The 24,049-nt window shown below is 43.0% G+C and overlaps 1 protein-coding gene across 1 annotated transcript; it reads left to right on the top strand.

Moving 5' to 3' along the window:
• Window positions 1-12,441: 12,441 nt before the first annotated feature.
• On the top strand, window positions 12,442-23,871 carry LOC143141823 (GTPase IMAP family member 8-like). The gene is made up of 5 exons (XM_076302529.1): window positions 12,442-12,469; window positions 20,692-21,381; window positions 21,680-21,999; window positions 22,318-22,478; window positions 22,846-23,871. The coding sequence occupies exons 1-5, from the start codon at window positions 12,442-12,444 to the stop codon at window positions 23,105-23,107; spliced, it is 1,461 nt and encodes a 486-aa protein (XP_076158644.1). The 3' UTR covers window positions 23,108-23,871.
• Window positions 23,872-24,049: the final 178 nt, after the last annotated feature.

Here is a 24,049-nt window from a genome sequence, read left to right as displayed (position 1 = left end):
AGTCGGCAGCAGGGACCGCGGCACAGTTGTTTTTTTCTCGGGCCCAAAATGTTGTGATTGGCCGTGGCGGGTTGCCAGCGTGAGAGCTCCACTGGGACCTCCGCTTCATTGATCCAGGATCGGACTCAAACGAGCTCTGAGTCAGAGTCCCCACTGAAGCAGGTGTGCTATGTGAGTGGACCCATGATGGGCCTTCATATCAGGGTTTCTTTCTAATGGCTAGGTTAGCGCCATTTCTCAGACTTGACATTGTGGGGTTATGCTGTCAAGTTGTACAGTTGTCAAGTTGTACAGACAATTGAAATGGGAGAAATGTAACTTTGATAATAATATACAATCTGCTGCATTCATAAACGGAAATACCGAAGAGATGTCTTTGAATAAGGTCTGGCTCTGCAAAAGAAGCTTATGGAGCCACATCATCAGTTGATGGTCTCCAGAGTACTCCAAATATTTCCAAACTCATTGGTTGTTAAAAGGCTATTCCTACATGTTTGCAGCCAGGCTGTTGACAGGACTGGAGGAAATGGGCAAAACGCTTGATCTGATGGTGGCTTTTAAGGGATGCACTCTGTCCCCATTTGACTTGTTGGGAAATGTAATAATTCATCAACATGCGATTTTTAGGGAAGCAACTGATGCAAAATTCATGCACTGAAATAATCTAAAATGTTAATCAAACTCATGTCGATTAAATAAAAATAATCCTAATTTTGGCATTGACATTTTACAACAACTATTAAGCTGTGGATTGTAATATCATGTTAAGTGGATGCAGTATAAGCAATCAGACAAAAAAATACTTTGAAGTAAAACTTGCCAAAATGACAGCCAAATTTGAAAAGTAGTCACTGAGTCATCATCAAAGCCAATCAATCGTGCTTTGGAATTTGTCTTTTGAATTTAAGTGTGGCATAGTGTGACCAAACAAAGCATTAATAGATCAGGCTTGAGGTTGAAATTGAGATTAGCCTTTGATAAATACGTCTTGAGGTTGAGACAGCCGTCTTACCCTTATTGTTTTATTGTTCTGATGGTATCACTCAAGCTCTAAGCCTGGGACCTCGCAATGTATGTCTATGGAGTGATTTAAAGTGTCTGACAAAAAGATGCTCCGTGCATTCAAGGTCAATGCCTACAGACGATAACTCTTTGTAGCTCTGTCCAGTGAGTCAAAAGTAATGATGGATGTTTTTGGCCCTCCTCCCTTGATTGTCCATGGCACTTGACACAGCCATTCATAGGGTCACTAAAATGAGCAGCATATTCAATATTAGACCATATGACAGAGCTCACCTGTCATGCTGGTGAAAAGAGGAAATAACTGACCTCCCGGTGAAATACGACATCATAAACCATGGTGGTGGTCTACGGCACAGAGAAAGCAATAAAACTGTGGACTTGGGGCGATTTGTAGTCACAGACAAAACAGGATGAATCAGTAGGTGGCTGAAAATTAAATTGAAAAGGAAGGGTGACATTGAGGAAATTGTTCCAAATGTTTACTATCTCCCTATGAATTCCCCTGGCGTTCAATCAATTATATGTCAGGCAACACAACCCAGGGAAGACAGGGGAGGGGCAGCAAGGGAAGCCAAAGAGATGATGATACAAACAGCAGAGTCTCTTTCAGACAAGATGGCAGCTTGGTTACAAAAGAAACAGGAAAGAGAGAATCCTATGTGTGAAACAGGACTATTATAAAGGATACACCAATACGTATAATCTTCCCTTAGTTTGGAGCAGGCAAGAGGACAACAGAATACAGTATAGTTCCACCTTAACTTACTCCAACATTATGGGTTACTTATATAGCTATGACAACCTGGGCAGTGCTTACTTCACACCCTTGAACAATGAGTTAACCAGTCTTTTACCAGAGTTCACTCTGAATATATTCATGCCTCATAAAATATGAATATCACCATCATGATACATTCGTCTGTGGCGTCATGCTTTTTTTTCCAAATATTTTTGTCCCTTGTTCTCTCTCCAGCTGAGTTCCGGAAGCCTCCGTGAGTGGGGAGAGTGAGGCGACTCCTCTCTGGAGCCTTCTCCAGTGCCTGGCTCGTCATGAAGGGACCGGAGAACACTGTGAGAGGAGTTGCCCTCTGGGACATCTTTTACACAGAGAACGCTATAAAGCATTCATTGCTTCGCTTGGAGCCAGGCACGTCAAATTAGGACGTTTGCGTTGCCTTGCTGTGACTGCTCACACAACACGAAACATTCGTTAGTGGGGCAAACAAAAGCACAGGACAGATTGTTCCACAGTAAAATATATCAAAACAATATGCGTTGCATTTATCTCTCTGGCAAGCTTCAAGCGTAAACGCTAAATACTTCAATGGGGCAACAATGAGGAGTGTTTAAGAATTAAGAAACATGACGTACGACTGGCAATAACCAAGTCATTCAAACAGTTCCAGATATTGTCAGCACCTAGACAGTCTTATCTTATTGTGAAGTCTCTATCTGATTTTAGACCCAAAATTAAGTTTTGACCAAGATCAAAACATATAGCTCAGATACATGGTAGTTCCTCAAATTCACCACCAAATTGCATTATTAGACATTAGCTGATATGTAAATCTAATTTCAACTGTTCCTAAGCAACTGTTGCACACACTATTCTGGTGTTCCCCATAACGATGGCTGTTGAAGTCTGCAATGGCAGATTATGAGTAATAAACCAAATACATTCTCATCCATCTGTTCCTGTCTCTAAAATGTGTTAGATATGAACTCGCCCTGAACTTTATTCAATCATACGTGTCTAGACCAAACTCCATTTGCTCATTAAGATGTGAATGGTCTGGAAGAAAATAATACAGAGGAACAATAACTAATCATTAAAAGACAAACTAGCACACATACAAGTGCAATATCATAGGATGCACTATGTCTCCTGGTGTCCTTTAAACAGCCTGTATTAATCTGCAATGCTGAATAATGAATTCATTATGTTATGAGTAATGAATAAAAAAAACAGATTGGCCTTGATTGTAGTAACAGTGCTGTCTGCTCAGTGAAGGGATCAATGGGGTCCACGCCTTCCTCTGGTGTATCTATCATTCAAAATCACCACTGGCAGTCTGATGGACCTAATGTCTATTTTACATCTGATGGATCATCCATCTGAGACTGATGAAGTTGATTTCTTCCTTCTTTTGCTATCTTTCCTTTCTCTCTTTCTTTTGCATTTTTTTTATATATTCATTTAACCTAGAATAGCCTAGAATTTAAGACCATCTATTCGCAGAAATTGAATATAGTATTCAAAATTATGTTTTCAGTAGTGTTTATTGTCCTGTAAATACAAATAGCTTTTTATGTTTAGAATGAGTCTTGATAATGTTGCCTGCGATGTTGCACCATCTGGCTACAGTAACTAAGAAAGAAAGAACAGATCAAAACCCTAGCTCTGGGGAGCACCTTTCCCATTTGTATACAATTTGATGACGATCATAAAGTAGGCCTATTTCTCCCATGGAAATTGGGCGTTGTTCAGTTGTTTGAGATTCAGCAACTTCACCACTAGAAGCTACATGCTGTAGCTTATATTATTTCTATCTAGACTGAGAGCAAACAAGAGCAATTAGTAAAAGGGTGTTTGTCAGAGAGACTGTTCCAAGTTTCAAACAAAACATTGCCAAAGAATCACAGTGTTAGACCTCTAAACGATCATTATCCTATCAGCTGGGTTAGGTGACAAGCATTTCATCAACCTGAAAAAGAAACGAATCATAGCATTTCCAAATTCTACCACACACTTCTTTATCAAATAAGACAGTTCCTCAGCACATACTAACTTTCTTCTATGGCCACAATTTGTATATTTCAGGAAAGCATAGAAAACACAACCCTTTGCTTATCACAAAACTACTTTGCAAATGTGTTTTAAAAAGGAATAATTCTATTATTGCAGTCATCATCAGACATAACAAACACACACACACACGCACATACACACACACACATACACACACACACTTCACCCCAGGGGACATAGAACCGAGACAAGCGGTGATCTCAACAGTGGAGATAAAAATGAATAACACACACACACACACACACACACACAGAGAGAGAGAGAGAAAAAAGAAAACAAAAATGTTATTAACAATTACTGCAGAAGGCTTTGCTAGGTTATCAGATTGACACATTCAAATCAGAGGCTGCTCCAGCAGAGCTGCTGCATCGGAGGCCGCACTGAGAAGCCAAAGTGGCCCATCTCCAGTTAATTGGTTTAAACTTGTTAGGAGGTCTCCCAGGGAAAGCTGCCTGGTGAATTTGGGCTGTAAGGCTTCCTGAGGTGCAGGCTGTGCAAAACATCAATGTGTCTTTTTGTTTTGCTGGTGTCCTGAAAATCCATCAAACAAATAGGTTTGTGGTGAAATAGCTATTAGTGGAGTTGTTGAGATAATAGTTGTGGGTCTTGTAGTACACGATTTGGACATGTTACTGAGGTGCTTATTTTTTGTTTGGCTTTGTTACATGATGGGAGCAGTGTTCACCTAAATGCACATCCCTTGGTTATGGGATGTATACTGAACATAGACTGTATATATCTTTGCCTCTGGAAATATTTCCAGGAATTCTTTACTGAGAGAATGGGGTACCACCAGTCTATGATACTGAACAAAACCCTTGGGATGGATGGAGGCATGCGCTATGCTCTATGAATTTTATGTGTGCAGAGATTTACCTCCAGGTTGCATGTTAACTGGATTATGGAGAGTATCGGCCTATAAAAAATGTATATCCCAACAATCTTCAACCCATATGCGGCCTGTAAAACCCCTTTTTGATATAGTGGATGGCCCAAAACCATAGGTTATCACTGTCACTATCCCTTTGAGGTATGACAAAATATGGTAAAGTTCTTGGCTCTGTGCAATCTCTTTGGCCGTAAGGGTTTAAATAATAAATGTGGCCTGTTTTGAAAGGTTTTTCAGGCTCTAGGTGGAGGAGGCTCCCATCGCAATTTAGTTCCAAGATGGCACACTCCTTTGAGCTAATGCACAGCTTGTACGTTTGGGGCGGTGTGTGTGTGTGTGTGTGTGTCGGTGGGGTGGTGTGTGTGTGTGTGTGTGTGTAAGAGTGTACTCTAGGCTACTCCATTTTCCAGCCCTGATAGATCCCATGCGCCAGAGCAGCAACTGCGCCCCATTCATAAATGGCACAGCAAACCAAGAGCAAAAGGCCCATTTATAGAAGCATCTAGAAGCCAGGAAGTACTGGACAGGAGCAGGGTACACACTCTATCTAGAACCTCTCACACTGGATGCCTCTCTGCTCTTGGAATACACTCGTAGTTTTTGACCTTTGAATGTTATAATGGAGTCATAATATAACATGAAATCACAACCCATGATTCTTTTATTGAACAACATGTCAATGTTACGTTTATATTACATTACATATGAAGAGTTTGGTTCCAAAATGCTACAGTATATCCTCCATTTTAATGAATTTTCATAAATCTTTTTTTTTTACATTTTGTTTTCCATGTGTAGACGTGTAATTGGGTATTGTTATTTGATTTATCTGTGGTCAATCAAAACAACATGACTTCAATTTGATTGATATTACCTGAAGTACACAATTAAATAACATAAGCTTTTAACATTTTTAAAAAAGGGAGATATAGCGTTTTGAAACCAAACTCTTCATATCTTCATTTAATCAGCTCTATATATCTGCTCCTGTGGGCAAAGGTCCATATAGCCATGAGGTGAATTAGAGCAGGCTGCAGCAGAGAGTGACAGCTGAGCTCCATAGTCTTGATGTGATATATGAAAGTCTCATGGGTGGAAAATCATGCAAATGACAGCCTGTCGGTTCTTACCTCTGTGTGAAGGCACAGTATAGTATTATATTATTGCGCCATGGGAACTGAGGATGGAACCCAAACAGAAGAATGGGATGGCCCTGAGAGAGAGCATCACAAGAGTATGAAAAACCTCAGATCATTGGTACTGTGTGATGGCATAGCAGGTATTGCTCAGTAGGAACGGAAGACAGAACCCAAACAAAAGACGGTAATGGCAGTGAAACACAGCGCCACAAAGCTGTCCAGCATGTCTCTTTAGAACCATTATTTTGTGGTTGATGAGCGTTATAGTGAACTTGCATCAGGCATTGCTAGTGGCTTCACAAGCATGACGGAGATCCAGAGATGGTGATCCAGCTGCATGTGGCATTTGTGAGCCTATACACCGCATTATGAAATGGATATAAAACACATTGCTGTTGGCATTTTGTAGCATTTCATTCACATCCAGGCAAGTGTGCACATGTTAGTAAGACTGTCAGTCAGCAACAGTCATGAAAAAAATGTCTATTCAAGCATGTGCCGTATATGCAGCAAAGACCTGTAGCCTAAATATCTTGTCTTACACACATATAGTCTTATGGATAATGGAGGTCCAGTATACTATAAATACTCTATTTTCTGTAAACTGCAGATATTCAGTGAAAAGGGGCTGCTGAGTGTCCTGAGGGTTGCCTCTGTCGTGCTCTTTTTGGGTTAACATTTCATGTTAATGATATTTATGCATGGATGGAGCCGACGGTTTAAGACCCAGTAACATTCAAGCATGCGAATCAGCCACACGTCAATAAATGGCTTTGCTTTGAGGCCTGTGCTGCTACAATTGTGTCAATGGACAGAGAGGACTTGAAAGGGCTGGTGTGTTTTAAAGGACCTTGAATAATCCCAAATTAGTTTCTCCCTAAAATAGCCAACAAATGAAATTGAATAGATTTTTGTCTGGATTGGAGTGAATTAAATAGAGTTTAGGCCATCTGAACAGATCTGGATCAATTTGAATGAAGTGGATGTATGTCACTAAAGGGGGTTTGTCTGTGGCTCCCATGGAAATAAAACAGTCAAGAATTTAGCACTGAAGGCACACTCTCGCTCACTCTCTTCACACACACATCTCTGTCTATAAAATACGGAGCCCGGGAGAGTTCACTTTAAGTGATATTTTTTCTGGTCGTGATTATTTGTGAGCACGTTTTCCTTTAATTGAGCCCTCGAAATAATAAAACGTGAGCACGTTTTCCTTTAATTGAGCCCTTGAATTAATAAAACGTGACCCCGTTGTAGGCCTAAATTGAGCTCTTGAAATATGTATTTCGTGCTCACATTTAGTAATTCCCGACATTTTCTCACCGCTCGCTGTGCTGTGGTGGCAACTTCGTGTTACCTTGGCATGGACTAGACCTACAGCTGTCTGTGACAGTTCATATTGGTAATGTGATGATAACCGTAGGCAGCTAATTAAAGCCTAGGTGGTCAGGATGGTTTATAGTGGACAGGGGCACCTGTGGTGTCAACCGCCAGCTATGGAGACCCATACTGGGGAAATTCTAGGCTACATAGGCTACTCGGGCTCTGTTGTAATGACCGGTTTCCACTACCTCCTGGATTGTTGACTAAAGCCTACGTTAACTGCGAGGTCTAGAAGGCAATCAAAGCACACACAGCGACAAGCTCCCAAACAACTAGATGTACCGCAGAGCGGTACAAAATATGACCGCCGCACAGTCCAGCACATTTTTTCCACAAAAAGAAATCACGCTGAAAGGCCTATATGATTCTAACTGTCTCACTAAATTGCATTATCCACACTCAATTCTCACTGGTATCTGCTAGACAACAAGTACCAAAACATGATTAGTTCATAGATTTCACATGTAAAATTAATTTTATACAACCCCACCTCCATCTTGCCTGTTCATAATTCTGAGAAATTCTTGATTGTTTGTGTTATGTTTATGTTATGTGTGTGGGTGTGTGTGTGTGTGAGTGTGTGTGTGTGTGGGTGTGTGTGTGTGTGTGTGTGTGTGCGTGCTTGTGTGTGTGCCTGCGTATGTGCCTGTGCATGCAAGCGTACATATGTCTACTGTGTGAGTATGTGTCATACGTATGATTACTGTGAATGTATGTGTGTGTGTGTGTGTGTATCTGTTTGTGCACATGTGTGCACATGAAATGGGTTAACATGACCCCTGGAGGCAAACATACGGAAACAAATGGTCATCCTAGGCCCTACAGTTCTCAAGATATTCACAGAGAACTGTGTCTGCCCTACCCTCCTTTCGGGGGTCCAGTCCAGCGGGGGGGCCACAGATCAAAACGAAAAACGATGGTTCCATGCTATCCATGTGGGGTTACATCAGGGATTAAAGTGAAAAAAAATCGTTTGACTGAACTTTTTTCAGGCCATAAGTCATACGTTGTTCATATCTACCTATAGAGATAGCACCCCTTTTGCGGTCGCGACCTATTGGTTTTTAATGTACAAAAAGATGCAAACAGCAAAGTAAAGGGAGTATTCGCCTTATTCACACAGCGGCCATTGTTTAAACCAAAACGAGGCTACAGGGTACACTTACTATATAATTAATGCCACCTACAGGTGAATGCATAGAACATAACAATCCTATGGTTTGTGTACCCTGTAGCCTCGTTTTAGCCGCCAATGGCCGCCATGTGAATAAGGCGAATTGAGAGTGTAATTGATTGAGATTGAGTTTTCCTGATGAACAAAAATATATTTTAGTACCATCCCTGACCATTGCTGATTAGCCATTGCTGTTCTTTTCTACTGCAGCAATATTGTAGAAAGGCTTTAACACACTCTTATTTAATTACTTCAGGCCAAAAGTGTTTAAAGGGGAGATTTTTTTCTTGTTAATATGCAATTCAACACCAAGTAAAATCTATAAAATCAAGTTTGCAAGACTTCCCATTTCCTCATCAAAGTAACAAATCAGAACATTCTAGATATTGTTCATATTTCCATTTGTTGCCTCATCCGCATTTAATGAAAACATGGTAATTTTGAGTTTTACAGACAACTCAGTTTTCCAATGAGCAGCAATACTGTGTGTGCTCATGCAGGAGGTCTGCGCATTTGTAACGACAATCTGGAGACGGCGCTTTTGTCTTCAGCAACAGATTGTATAAGGTTGACAAGAGGTTGCGATATGGTTAAGGACAGGTCGTGTTGCGCTATGAAAGAACATGCATAGCCTACTTTCTAAACGTAAAAACGGTCAGCCATAGATAAACGTAGCCTACATCTGTCGTGGTGGCTAGTTGCACCAGGTAGGGAAGATGTCCTGAAGTGCACGAACGTTAACCTTATGGCGGTCTTCTGATTGGTGGCGTGCTAAAACGTTTTCCTATTGCATCCATAAACAATTTTCTTGCAGCGAACCGCGCAAAAGCAAACTCCTGGCACTTTAATTTCTTTACACCATGGCTTGTTAGTTCTCCCCCGTTTTCATCAGCTGCCCATCTGCATTTATTTTTTAACTTTTGACACCTGCCTTCCTTTAGCAACAACGCATCCATGACAGCTAGTGGCCTTGCCAAATAGACGCACACAAATCATGACGCTAATATGCGAGGTTCTGGTAGGCCCACTGGTTATGGTTTTGTGCTATAAATTAATAATATTTTATAGCAAAGTTTTAAGTTGACTATTTTAATTGTATGGTTATTTTTTGTCAACATACACTCACAACCTATTGTCGTTAAAAGTGAGGCCTAAGCAAAATAGGCTACAAGGCTGTCTGTGCGTCACAAACACGACTGACCCCCTTACTCGACACGCTCAGTCAAAACCTTCCGTCGCAAATTGTGAAAAACATTGTTGTATGTCATAACAGACGGGATAATAAATTGCATAGGCTACGGTTTATATTGCGTCGCTTTACACATAATGTTAGTTGCATTGATTAAAAACTGTAACAATAATAGTAGCCTACATCGGGTGGCATAGCAGGCTATCTGTTCAAGTCATAGGTGACACCCAAAATGAATGACCTCCCCTGACAAGAGTTCGCGATAGTAAGTGTCTACATTGATGCACGGAAAGAACAAAGCGTCCGAATTCGCACATAGAGCTCACAATATCATATCCAAAAAAGTTAAACGGATTGGCCAACCTCATCAGCTGTCTCGATTGTGTCACTATAATCCAACTTTTAGACCGTTATAGTCCTCCATACGTGTTCTTTTTTTTAAGCAAACGCCCGAGACAAGTGTGTAGCTACAACATACAAAGCGAAACTCATGGCTGACGTAGGCCATATAGGACGTATCTTCTTGAGCGGTCACGGATTGAGACACAGAAAGTTCTCAAGAACACTATTAGGTCTTTAAACATTTACCTAATATTTGTAGTTGCCTTAAAAAAGGAAAAGCAAAGGTGACAGTCCCCCCCCCTCCTATTTTTTTTCTCATCGGATCTGCATCGATCTCAAATATGACATTTCTAAAATCAAATTGACGGAAATCCGTCCTATGACGGAGAACTTTAATCCTTGGGTTACATGCCCAACAAGTTTCGTGTACCCCGGTCTTTCAGTGTCCCGGGAATCATTGACGGAAATTTGGGCATGCGAAAAAGAAAAAAAAAAAAAGAAAGAAAAAAAGAAAAAAAAAAATCTGACTAAACCTATATGACCGCCGCTTCGCTGCGCGGCGGTCATAATAAATTGTGCGTACAATATAGTTAAACGTGAGCACAATTTAGTAAAACGAGCGCAGAATGTAGTAAAACGAGGCACATTCTCTCAACATGCAAAACATTTTGCGATGACACCTCTAGGGCTCCGTAATAAAACACATGTACACATACAAACATTCTCTCTTTCTCTCCCCTCTCTCTCTCTCTCTCTCTCTCACACACACACACACTAAACAAACGCATGTGACATACTGGAGGAGCCAGGCGAGTGCATAAACCAAGTGTAATCCACATAATGACCCTTTCAGGGGGCTAAATCTCGTCGGAATAGAAGTTGCAAAATGCTCATTGTGGTAATGAGCGGGTGTGCAGTTAGCAGCATATTTAGATCTATTTCAGGCAAACAGAATAAAGAAAGCAGAAAATTAATTAAAGAGCGACTGAGATGGTGTTAATTGCCTGCTTTTGTTACGACTCGACTCGGCGGAGCTGCGAATCACAGGCCCTCTGGCAGCGATCCAGGTTAGGCTTTCTTCAGAGGAGGAAGCCCTCGCTCGCTGCTTACTCTTGTAAGGCACATAAAGCCACAAAATCCGCTTTCTCTGACACAATGGCATTGGAATGTGAGCACAGTTCATTCCACACGCTGAGTGCTGAGGTACAGAGGCAATTTCCTAGACGCCCAGAGGCCCATACAACAACTCAGTCGTGACTGCAAGGTGGTGGAACCAGGCGAAGCAAAGGCGACCGTAGGGTACAGAGCGCCCTCTAGAGGAGAGATAATGTAATGGAGAGGGAAAGATGATAGCCTACACGGAGTTACGTAAGGTAAGAGGGAGATAGAGCACGAAGGCAAGTTGGGCAACTATATACACAAGAATAAAGCTGTTTCATATTATTTGAATTCGGTTCAAGAGATTTACGGGCCTCATCTAGTGTAAATGCAAGTATGTGTCACTGCACATGGACCATTTTTTTAAGCAGACAATTTGGGTGAGTCCATGTTCCACATAGGCTATGGAAGAGTTAAGCCACTTGCTTGGTCTTTATCCAGAAGTCAAAAGTAATTATTGAAGCAAATAATGTGACTAAATAAGACTTCAGTTGGGGAGAAAATAGACACAATAGAGAAACACAGTTTCAACTGTGAGCATTATATTGGGGAATAGTGTCAGCATAGTGATAGGTGACATAACGGTCATTCTGCTCACTCTGAAATAGGCCCACGCTCATGACCCTGAGGCAGCTATAGTGGCTGGCTCTGGGCAGGGAATGAGGCTTCATTAGGGCTCCATTTCCAAAGGGGATTGGACAAGTGATCCAGATTAGCAGATCTCTTAAGTCATTGTAATATATGTGTGAGCTTCATGCCTGGCCGCTCCATTATTTCACATAAACACAGTTCTGGATGAGATTTACGTTAAGTGAGTCTATGTGCATGTGTGGGGGTTATCCCAAGGAACAAAGTCAAGTGTATACCTTCACAGTATACTGTGGTACACAGTATGTTTTAGCTTAAATCCATGTGTGTGTGTGTGTGTGTGTGTGTGTGTGTGTGTGTGTGTGTGACCTACATCTCCTCAGTGAGTCTTAACTATACCACGAGCAACATGGCTCTACCAATAGTTTCCCTATGGAAAGATCTGGAAAGTTCTACACTGCATGGCTTTGCATCAACATATTGCAATATTAGAGAGAAAGAGAGAGGGAGAGAAAGGGGGAGACAGAGAGAAAGAGAGAGGGAGAGAGAGAGAAATGCATGCATAGAGAAAACAAACACATTCCAGACAGATGTAGTGAGAAGAGCCGAACTCTGAAGGCATGTAGGAGGGTGTATGTGTAGGTGTGTTAATTTGAACATGAGCTCATGTGCTCAGACCCCCCCCACACACACACACACACACACTCACACACTCTCCAGGGGGTTCCCTCCTCTACACATGGGCCCATGCCGAGCCAGAAGCATCTGGACTCAGGTAAACAACACACAGCATACACAAACACGCTTCCCATCCCAGTCCTGCTGCGTCCGAGTCCCATGCGTCCCCACGTGTGTGTGTGTGCATGTGTGTGTGTGCGTGTGTGTGTGTGTGTGTGTGTGTGCGTGTGTGTGTGTGTGTGTGTGTGTGTGTGTGCGTGTGTGTGTGTGTGTGTGTTTGCGTGTGCTCAACCTCTGCTTCAAGTTCCTGCCCCTGAAGAGATGAAGGCGAATGCAAACATACTGAAACATATTGGCCAAGCTGACCTACATCTGCTCAGTGAATCTTACATATACCACAAACAACATTTGTAAAGCATCAAAATATTACAATAGATTCATATACTGTATGTAACACATGGATATAGAAAAGAGAAGTCTGAGATCACAACCTTTAAAAAAAATAAAAAAAAACAGTGAATCATTGAGAATATGGAGCAGGGAAGCAGGGACTCAGGTTACAGGCACACACACACACACACACACACACACACACTACAGCATACATGGGCAACATACGGCCCGCGGACCACATCCGGCCCGTGGGCTTTCCCTGACCGGCCCGCGTAAACTCCGTGAAAGAACAATAGTCAAGAGCCTAGCATAGAGATAATCCACGCAAATCAATATCGTTGCTTTTATTATGACCGCCGCGCAGCGAAGCGGCGGTCATATAGGTTTAGTCCGATTTTTATTTATTTTTTATTTTTTATTTTTCGCATGCCCAAATTTCTGTCAATGAGTCCCGGGACACTGAAAGACCGGGGTAGACGAAACTTGGTGGGCATGTAACCCCATATGGATAGCATGGAACCATCGTTTTTCGTTTTGATCTGTAGCCCCCCCGCTGGACTGCACCCCCCGAAAGGAGGGTAGGGCAGACACAGTTTTCTGTGAATATCTCGAGAACCGTAAGGTTTAGGAGGACCATTTTTTTTTGGTAAGTTGATCTCAAGTGGCCATGTCAACCCATTCCATAACCACTCATTTCATGTATAGCGCCACCTAGTTAAACCCAAAAAAGTAAAAATGAGGTGTTGTAATCGCAGGTATCTGTGACCTAACATAGTCAAAACTGCACGAAATTGGAAGTGTAGGATCATTATGACACCCTCTGAATGCACGCCAAGTTTCGTGGAATTCCGTTCAGGGGGGGCCACACAATAAATTAATTTATGTTACTATACACCAACTGGCCTGTAGGTGGCCGGAGACAGTTTTCTGTGAATATCTCGAGAACCGTAGGGCCTAGGAGGTCCACCTTTTTTTTGTATGTTGATCTCAAGGGGCCATGTCAACCCATCCCATTACCACTTATTTCATGTATAGCGCCACCTAGTTAAAAATTAAAAAGCAAAAATGTAGGTGTTTTCATCACAATATCTCTGGCTGACATGGTCAAAACTGCACGAAATTGAAAGTGTAGGATCATTATGACACCCTCCGAATGCATGCCAAGTTTTGTGTACTTTCGTTCATGGGGGGCCTTACAATAAAATAATTTATGTGTACATTTAGTGACGTACACCAACAAGGATTCCCGGGACACTGAAAGACCGGGGTACACAAAACTTGGTGGGCATGTACCCCCACATGGATAGCATGGAACCGTCATTTTTCGTTTTGATCTGTAGCCCCCCCGCTGGACTGGACCCCCCGAAAGGAGGGTAGGCCAGACACAGTTCTCTGTGAATATCTTGAGAACTGTAGGGCCTAGGATGACCATTTTTTTTCCGTATATTTGCCTCCAGGGGTCATGTTAACCCATTTCATGTGCACACATGTGCACAAACAGATACACACGCACACACACACATTCACAGTAATCATACGTATGACATATACTCACACAGTAGACATATGTACGCTTCCATGCACAGGCACATACGCAGGCACACACACAAGCACGCACACACACACACACACACACTCACACACACACACACCCACACACATAACATAAACATAACACAAACAATCAAGAATTTCTCAGAATTATGAACAGGCAAGATGGAGGTGGGGTTGTATAAAATGAATTTTACATGTGAAATCTATGAACTAATCATGTTTTGGGACTTGTTGTCTAGCAGATACCAGTGAGAATTGAGTGTGGATAATGCAATTTAGTGAGACAGTTAGAATCATATAGGCCTTTCAGCGTGATTTCTTTTTGTGGAAAAAATGTGCTGGACTGGGCGGCGGTCATATTTTGTACCGCTCTGCGGTACATCTAGTTTTGAAAGCGACTGCTATTTGTACGCCCATACATTTGTGCGTGGATGCATACGATGTAAACACCCTCACTGATGTGCTGGTGAATAGAATTTATGCTTCTGCGTCGACACAATGCAGTTGCCATAAATCTTTCAAAGTTTTGTGTCTCTTATGTCTGCGTCGCTCACCACCGCAAAGGTTGTCAGAACGAACTCCTGCTGTTTGTTGGCGATACGAAGTGTTAATTTCAAAACGTTTCTGGCAGATAGATAGTTTACATTCGGATAACCCCGTCATTGTGAAAATATGTCTGAGTTTATTTGCAAAGCTTATGTTAGAGAACTAGTATGATGCTACTACCCACAGGTTGCTTGAAGCAGCCGGCTCAACACACAGGACGAGTTGACCAATCACAGTTTTGTGCATAAAGTTAAAGCAAAAACATAGCCTACATTTTTAAAATAGTTTTCTTTGTGCATGTTGATTAACTAATGACAGCCTACTATTGTCTGCTCCACATTTTCATAGTCTAATTCTGCATAGAGTTAATTTAATGATGATAATGATTTAATGATGAAATATTGCTGAGTGTTGATGAAATGGTGGCACAGGCCTATGGTTGTTCTGACTCCTTCACATTTTCATGGCCTAGCCTAATTATATAGATATTGTAGTACTTTTTTATATCAGTCTTTGAAAACTGAAAAAAAATGTCAATGTCAAAAAATTATTTTCGAGAATGAGGATTAAATACTGGACATAGATTAAATAGCCTATTTCTATTTTTTTCTTTGTCTCCCTTACATTTTCATCTGTTCTTACGAGTAGTAAACAAAACCATATGATTTACTTAATGTTATACAAGACATTAGAGTAGAATAGAATTGGACAGAATTAAGTTCAGACTTGAGTTCGGTATTTTGGGTCCGGCCCTCCTCAACAGTCCCAGTTTGTCATGTGGCCCCTTGGGGAAATTAGTTGCCCACCCCTGCACTACAGGCATTACAAGCTTCTAGAATGGATGTGTTGGGATATTCTACAGAAAATCTGCCCTGGTCTGGAGAATGTTCCAGAAGGTGGGGTGGAAGTGGAATTGTGTTTGGGTGGGTGACATCTTCAGTAAAAAGAAAAAAGAAGTCCATTTCAGGGCCAATAAAGACTGCATCACAGATGCAAAGAAAAGCGACATGAGCAGAGATCCATGTCTCTCTGATGCACATTGATAGAAAAAGTGTCCTTACTGCCCACACCCTCAGGACAGTGGTAGGAGCAGCCAGTGTTTTAAAGCAGGCCCTCTCTGCCTAGTGCTGGGCAGGTCAAGGTGTAGCAGGGTAATTTACGGCTCACTCCTGTACCATAATAAAGGCTTCTGTCACTCGGTGCATAAACCACACTGAATGAGAGGCCTGTGGTCCCTGACGGGGACCTTATGCTCTGAGAGAGGTCGTAGATTACAGGCTCTCAGGTAGTCTATGACTATGACTGAGCAGTGTGTCAGCGTGTCTTTTGTGCACTTAATATCAGATGGTGCCTTTTTATGTTCAGATAAAAATGCCCTGTAAAAGAGCAGAAAGACATGAAAGTCACTCCTTCCACACGCATACGCGCGCACACACACACACGCGCACACACACGCACACACACACACACACACACACACACACACACACACACCCCTGACCCTGTGGCTAAGACTGTTTGAAAACGTGACTTTGTTTATGGTCCTCCGGTGCTGTAAATATTGCCAGCTTTGAGAGCAAAAGGGGGAATCCCACAGGACGCAGTTGAAGTTTCTCTGATGTGAGTGTATCTGAGATCAGTTCTGCTCTACGGGGTCAAAATGATGGAGATTAACATGCGGCTAAGCTATCTGATCCAGTATCAGTGCACTCCCCCCGGAGCAGGATAAGTGCCCTCGCCAGAAAATGGTGGACTGACAGCGATCAGTCCCTTCTTACTGTCAAAATGACACAGTTTGGACGTATGAAAATAATACAACATATCAGGAAGTATAGTGATGCCATATAAAAAGTTAATTTACAGATTTGTGATGTTCATAGGGGAAAAATAGCACCATGGATATTGAACTAAAAATAAACCATCCAGAAAGGGTGGCAGAAGGGAAGATGTAAAGAGATTCTATTTATAAATTTGTACTTTGTCAAAAAATTCATCCTTACAAATACATGCTTACCTCTTCAAATAGCACTGTAATCACAGGCCAAATCACAAATAACCAACCAGCATTTTTTTCTATGTTTTGCTATTTTTTTTTTTTTTTTTTTTTTTTTAATCCAGCGCCCAGCTACTTGTTGGCACTGGCTGGCCCTGGGTGTGCCTGTATGCTCGCAGAGAATGCGTTTAATCTGAGGCCAAGATTAAGCAGGTCTGCGCGCTTAATCCCCTCTCGGCACACACACACACACACACACACACAGTGGCTGCAGGCGAAGCCCACAGCAAGGCTAGTGCCGGAACTCATATCCCTGACGTCTGAAGGGGACGTGTGTTTTTTTAATTGAAAAGTGTTCCGTCCAGCTCACCCTGACGCCACACGAGAACTGGCCAGCAGGCGGAGGATACAAACAGCATCAGCAGAGATGAGATCATGTTCTTGTTCTGACCGCAGATGGACTGGCCTGTGGCTGTTGGGTCTGAAAAAGACCCACATAATGCCTTAGTCCTCTCTACTGTCACCGATTTGGACTTTGGAGTCATTTTCTAAAGTAGATTCCCACTTGTTCCTTATTTCTTTTCATTATATTCAGCATTGTTCTCAGTGTCCTTTTTCAGCCATTGGATAATTGGTGAGTCTTTTAGGTTTACTAAAGTTTAAAAAAGATATTACAACAGGACCACACATGTCACTAAAACTCAAACAATGTCACATTGTGCAGTGACAGCCCTCCTAATGTATTCCACTGCCATCTTACTCTAAGAAAATAGCACTGTATTATCCCCATGGCATTCATTGTTTTAAGTTTTTTTTTTCTGTGTGTGGGTGGGTGTGGCAAACATCCAAATCTAATTGAATTGGTCAACATAACTATCTTGCTGATGCTTTTAGGCCCTTGTCCAATCCTAAAGCAATTCCAGAGCATGTTAATATCAGACAAAGGGCTTACAATGTGGAGCTGGAGGATTATCCAAAAACCTAATCCACATTTTGTTTTGGAGGGAATGCCGCTCATTCCAAACAATTCAGTGGGCCTCGGTGACATCACCATGCTGCTGTGGTTGATATGATGATGATGTTTACGATGAGGATGATGACACATGGATCTAAGACTATATTCCAGTCAGTGTCACAGTTGGGGTCATCTAAGTCACGGAAAATCTCAGTCTTTTTTGACCGATTTTCTCCCTTCGATATGCTGTCAAATCCAAATGAATGGGAGGCCTGTACTGCAGGGGCAGGGGTCCTACAACATGATGGTGACTGAATATTGTTGTTGCCACATACTATTTTATATGTGACCAATCTCTAAAGTCAAACACAACCTACGATTGATACAATCAAAATGTGTCAAAAGGTGAATAGTGATTTTCTGGCGGGTGCCAGAGAGAGGGTCCTGGAGAGCTATTTGAGGGTTTCAGTGATGTGGGTCTTCATTCCTCCAGTTTATTAAATCAACACGACAGGGCTCCACATCTCAATCACAGCAATCTGCCAACTGGACACTCAAGGGATCTCCTTCCTGTTCCCCTGCACAACCACATGGCAAGATTTAAAGAAAAGGGTGTGAGGGCAAAAATATATAGAGAGAGAGAAAGAAAGAGAGAGAGTGACATACACACGGAAGAAAAAAACATCTGTGTCTTCCTGGAACCCCCCAGCCCTTCACAGCAGCTAGATTAGACTGGGTGTTTGAGCTGCATTAATCCCGACCAAACGCCGTTACACAACCACGAGGAGCAGTGCCCTCCTGTCCAGGCGATGGGCCAGCGAGTACCACACGACTGAACACCAGGGGCTCTCACTCTCACTACAACACCAGCCATCGTCCATCTTATACTGCCCAGTCACTGTGTCAAAGTATCAGACTCATTGACTCAGTTTTATTCATTGACTCCAAATAAAAGACTGATAGTATATCTAACTCATCACACGATACAGTGGTTTCTCTGTATTGCTTTGCTATTTCGGTTGTGGTTCTGTAATTACACTGCATTAATCTGGCTGAATATTACTACATGACGACGATCCGTAGCATTGATAATAAACAAAAAAATTGTGACGACGGTTGTGGGATTTTTCTTACCCGTTTTGCATAAACCTGGGAGGTAATCGGTAATCGATTTGAGGAGCTTATCAGTCTATGTTGTCATTGTTTTAAGGATTGGGTCATTTATGGCAAATTCAATTCAGATATCAAGGGTATTATTCTGTGACTGTGTACATCCTTTGTGTGTGTATATACATTTCTCTCTTTATATTTGTAAGTGCATACATGTGTGTGTGTGTGTGTATGTGTGTGTGTGTGTGTGTGTGTGTGTGTGTGTGTGTGTGTGTGTGTGAGAGAGAGAGAGAGAGAGAGAGAGAGAGAAAGAGAGAGAGAGAGAGAGAGAGACAGAGAGAGAGAGACAGTTTTAGAGTGATTCAGTGTATCAGCACTAATTACGTTGTAAATGACATGGAACTTCTAAGGACTAATTGGAAACCACAACACAATGTGAACAGGCTTTGGTGCTGTGGAAACCGCTCACTGGGAACAGGTGGTAATACCATGTATTTGCTCTTTTATTGACACAGCGCATGGTGCAATCAAGCCTAAATGAGGCAAGAGCTTCTAGAAGAACATGATGGATGTTGAATCTCATTGTTATTAAAAAAAAAAAAAAAGTTTCAGGAAAGTGATGTGGCTTTTCAGGAATTAATTTAAAAGGATCTTGATTGTTTGTGTACAGACGCATGCGTGTGCTGACCCACCCATGAATGTGTAGAAAGCAGGATAAGGGTTACACACACACACACATAATATTAAATCAGCACGATTTTGGCGTATCATTTAATTAGTTCATTAGATCATGCGCATTACCTACTGCATTGCAGGTCGTACCAATTAGAGCTCAATGTGTGAGAGAGTTCAGTTACCACTGTAATGTTGGGTCATATTCACACTACAAATGATGCATTGAAAACAGAGGACACACGAGAGGAGTGTGGACTATGCTTGTAGCTCATCTGGTGGCATCTGATTGACTCATTTTTTTTAAATCAATGAGAGCCAGGCGTGTTTGTGGCATTTACTGTGGAGCACAAAGGCGGGGGGCTCTTGATACCAGGCTTGATTAAAAAGCCCGCCTGGGTGTTTGCTCAGGAGAAGGAATTGAATGGAGTTGGCCCAGTGCCACGACGCGCAGGAGCAAACTCCAGCAGCCATAAACGCATAAATGCCTCTCCCACCCAACACGCCAGCATGAAAGCCAAGGTCAGTACGCCATTGGAGGCCAAACGCCATGTCCCAAAACATGCATGTTCAAGGTATGCATGTCAAGGTATGTATGCCACTTGTGGGGACTTGAATAGGAAGTGAGTTTTCCTCATTGCGGTCAAAGGAAGCGGTCCTGCAATGACCGACACTGCAAATCATGCAACTCATGGTAAGTCCACTGATGTTTAACTCACCTTTGAGGTAAGTTGACAGAGGCAATGATTAATTAGAATGTTACTGTAAGATGTAAAGGTCATATTTCAACTAAGTAATATTACCATTTGGTTTGGCCATTGCATTTGTAAAACACCAGCCAAGGATAGCAAATTAGTAAATAGGGTTTCTGCAATACACATACTAGTAACTTTTTAAAAAAATGCATTTAAAAAAATATATGTATATTCTTTTTTTAAATGTAATGTCTGAATGTAAGTGTGACGTAAGAGTTGTTGTCATCACCTATACACCTATACCCCACTATACTCTACCATTCTATTGTTCTGACTGACAACATTCGGAATGCATTCATGGAAGCTCACATTGTTCTGATGCTTTTCTGGTTTGCCAGCAGGGCGCAGTAGTGTCCTGTCAGAGGTCAGGATCGTCCTCCTGGGCAGCCGATACTCTGGCAAGAGCTCTACAGGAAACACCATCTTGGGCCGCGAGGCGTTCGGAGACACAACCGAGGAGTGCGTGAGCCAGGAGGGCGTCGTCTTCGGCCGGAAGGTCACCGTGGTGGAGGTCCCTGCCTGGAGGGGGCGCTATTTTGCCCTGGAGTCCCTGGAGATCACTCGGAGGCGTCTGGAGGCCAACCTGTCCCTGTGCCTGCCCGGGCCCCATGCACTGCTTATGGTCATCCCGCTCGAGACTATCCGGGGCAAAGAGTGGCTGGTCGAGGAGCTTCTAGAGTACCCCATCGAAAGCATCTGGGGCCACACCATCGTGCTCATCACGGGGGGTGACGCATTGGAAGACACCAATATCGAGACCCTTATCGACAAGGAGGTCCGGGAGATCATCAGACGGTGTGGGAACAGGTACCATGTGATGGACAACAAGAGCTGGGGCCGCGGCCACCAGGTGGAGGATCTGCTGGAGAAGATAGAGGAGATGGTTGCTGCTCAGGACGGGAGGTGCTTTGAGGTGAGCGAGGAGATCTCACGAGACTTGGAGAGGAGGAGTAGGGAGGTGGGGGAGAGAGCGAGGAGACGGCTGCAGAGGGCAGAAAAAAGGAGGAAAACACTCCACGGGCTTCTCGCAGGTGAGAACACACACACACACACACCCACACACACACACACACACACACACACATATGTACACTCAAAAGTCCACATCATGTCACAGTAGAAGCATCTTGACAGGATAACAGTGGCTACGGATGTGGCAATGTTCTCTAACAAAAACTGGATTCCTCATTTGTAAGTCGACGTTGCCTCAAGGTAGAAGGTTCCGGTGCGACAAAAATCTTCAACCCTCACTGTATTTGACGATCCGTTTGAACAAAACACATGTATTATATTATATTATAATATATTATATTTCTTTGCCCCACCCAGGAGTAGCACACAGACCATCCGACTTAAATCTCTTCCTCCTGGCGGGCAAATATGCGGGAAAGAGTTCAGCTGCTAACACCCTCCTGGGCCGCGAGGAGTTCGGCCAGGAGACACGTGCGTGCCAGCGGGCGTGCGTGACAGTCGCCGGCCGTCGCCTCACCGTCATCGACACGGTGGGTTGGGACTGGCGCTCCCTGGAGGACACGTCAGAGTCCGTGCGGCAGGAGCTACTCCGCAGTCTGAGCCTCCGTGGCCCGGGCCCAGTGGCCTTCCTCCTCGTCATCCCCAGCCCCTTGGGCATGACGGAGAACGACAGACAGGTAAAGGACCAAGAGTTACGTTATCTGACCGGCATCAACCAATCATTATTACTTCCATACTGAGGTGGACACCGTCGCTTCAGAAAGTAAAAGTCCTACCACATGCAGTATTTCTTCAAACTATTCAATCCAGCTGATCCACACTAGCACAACTCTTCAGCCAGGTAGATCAGCTAATTAGTTATCTCATCTGTGTTAATTAAAGGCACAGGTAGAAGGAAGACGGGGCAGGACTTTCACTTTCTGAATCCAGACTTTGTCCATCTCTGTGTTCTGTAAGGGGACCGTTTTTCCTCCCACCTGTCATCTGGCTCACAGGCCCTGGTGCAGAACCTGGAGCTTCTGGGTAAGGAGCCGTGGCAGAGAGCGCTGGTGCTGTTTGTGATGGGAGAGGGCTACGAATTCAACGAGGTCAGCGTGGAGGAACACACAGAGAGCTGGAGGGCGCTGCGCTGGGTAGTGGACATGTGTGGGAACAGGTGCGTTTGGGCAGTGGCCAAGTGTCCAAGGAATGGATGATGTAAAACTGGGCAATTGTTGGACCTTGAAAATAAAAATAGTTTTAAACCAATAACGCTTTTTTGAAAGAATGAAGAAAAGACATTTGCCTATGTTCTTGTGATTTACTTGATTTGATAATACAAGTGTAGTACATACAATAGCTGATTGAAACCCTTTAAGAATACCAACAAGATTTGGCAGTTCACAGGAATATTGCAAAGAATATCTTATTGTCTTACAATTCTGCTTTCAAATTTCCAATGATATCGAAATTCACAAAAATCTCAAGTTTCATAAATGCGGTCCCTTTAAAACAGAAAAACACAGTGCATGTCTCTTGCCCAGGTACCATGTGCTGGACGTGGATCAGCCTGTGGGGCAGGACCAGGCCCAGGTGGTGGAGCTGCTGGAGAAGGTGGAGGAGATGGTGGTGGGCTGGGACCGTGAGCTGCTGCTGGAGGCGTTGGAGCGGAGCGAGGAGAGCAATGCGCAGCTCAGGGCGCTGTGCGCCTCGCAGCAGAGAGCCCTCCTGCAGATGGAGATGATCGAGGGCCACGCGCAGGAGATGGAGCTGCTCAGCCAGGACAGTGAGGAGGCCGTTAACTAGAGGGGACTCGACTGGCAAGCACTGGCAAAGGGCTGAGAGTTACTGTGATGAATAGCGTGGGGTTAAAAGGGAAAAGGGTCACCATTTCCAAAAGTCAGTTATGAGCATTGTGTATCTGTGCAGTTTTAAGTGACTGTATGTATCTTATAAGAAACCGACATATTAATATGCTTCCTAGGTAACGTTTGATGATGTACATACATCCTTACTGTCATTTGGACTTATTTTGAGCAAACAGTAGCATGTTCCAAATATAAAATAACAAAACTAAATCTGTAAAATCTATAGTTTTTATGGCAAAGTCTGGTACAGTCTGGGTCTGACAACTTGATAGAATAAACAAAATACCAACGATCACCAGAAGGTGGAGCTCCTGCGTAATCCCAGGACAGGGAGTGCGAGTACAGTACATGCCTGCAGTAGTGCGTGTGACTGTGCCAATGCAGCTGCATGGACTCATGTGCATGCCCTGGGGACCTGGACACTTATCTACATTCATGTGCTGTGCTGCAGTCACTAGTACATGCTGTCATGGAGGTGTGTGTGGGTGGGGCTGGGTGGAGTGTGTGGATGGGGAATAGTGTGTATGAGGGAGGGAGAGAGTGTGGTGTATTTTTAGAATCCACTAAGGCAAAGGCTGGTTGGTTTACCTATAAGTCTTCTTTGATTAACGACTCTGGAGACAATAAAGAAGTACATATTGAACTGGAATGTGGGAACTACTCATGGACATGATACAGACATTGAGTTTTTTGAATGATAAATGATTCTTTTAACCATGTTGTTTTGTTGTGTACCTCACATAAATCATGACTACTGGCAAACAAAGGTGGGAATAATTGATCAGATTTGTCAGTCTGGTGGGTCTATCAATAAGAATTTCTTTGAAATGAATCTGCAATTGGAGAAACACTATGGTGTTGTACTCCATAGTCTCTACTG

Source organism: Alosa pseudoharengus, unplaced genomic scaffold, assembly GCF_046254945.1.
Source record: "Alosa pseudoharengus isolate Yale_2024_CS ecotype anadromous, Long Island Sound unplaced genomic scaffold, YU_APseudo_1.1 YU_APseudo_1.1_scf_24, whole genome shotgun sequence".
Taxonomy (NCBI): domain Eukaryota; kingdom Metazoa; phylum Chordata; class Actinopteri; order Clupeiformes; family Clupeidae; genus Alosa; species Alosa pseudoharengus.
This window is presented reverse-complemented; position numbering and strand designations above follow the sequence as displayed.

Excerpts from the sequence above, each read along its gene's own strand:
- LOC143141823 (XM_076302529.1), top strand. The coding sequence starts at position 12,442 with ATGCCGAGCCAGAAGCATCTGGACTCAG. Across the intron at positions 12,470-20,691 it reads CCAGAAGCATCTGGACTCAG|GGCGCAGTAGTGTCCTGTCA; the intron begins GTAAACAACACA and ends GTTTGCCAGCAG. Across the intron at positions 22,479-22,845 it reads GTGGACATGTGTGGGAACAG|GTACCATGTGCTGGACGTGG; the intron begins GTGCGTTTGGGC and ends TCTCTTGCCCAG.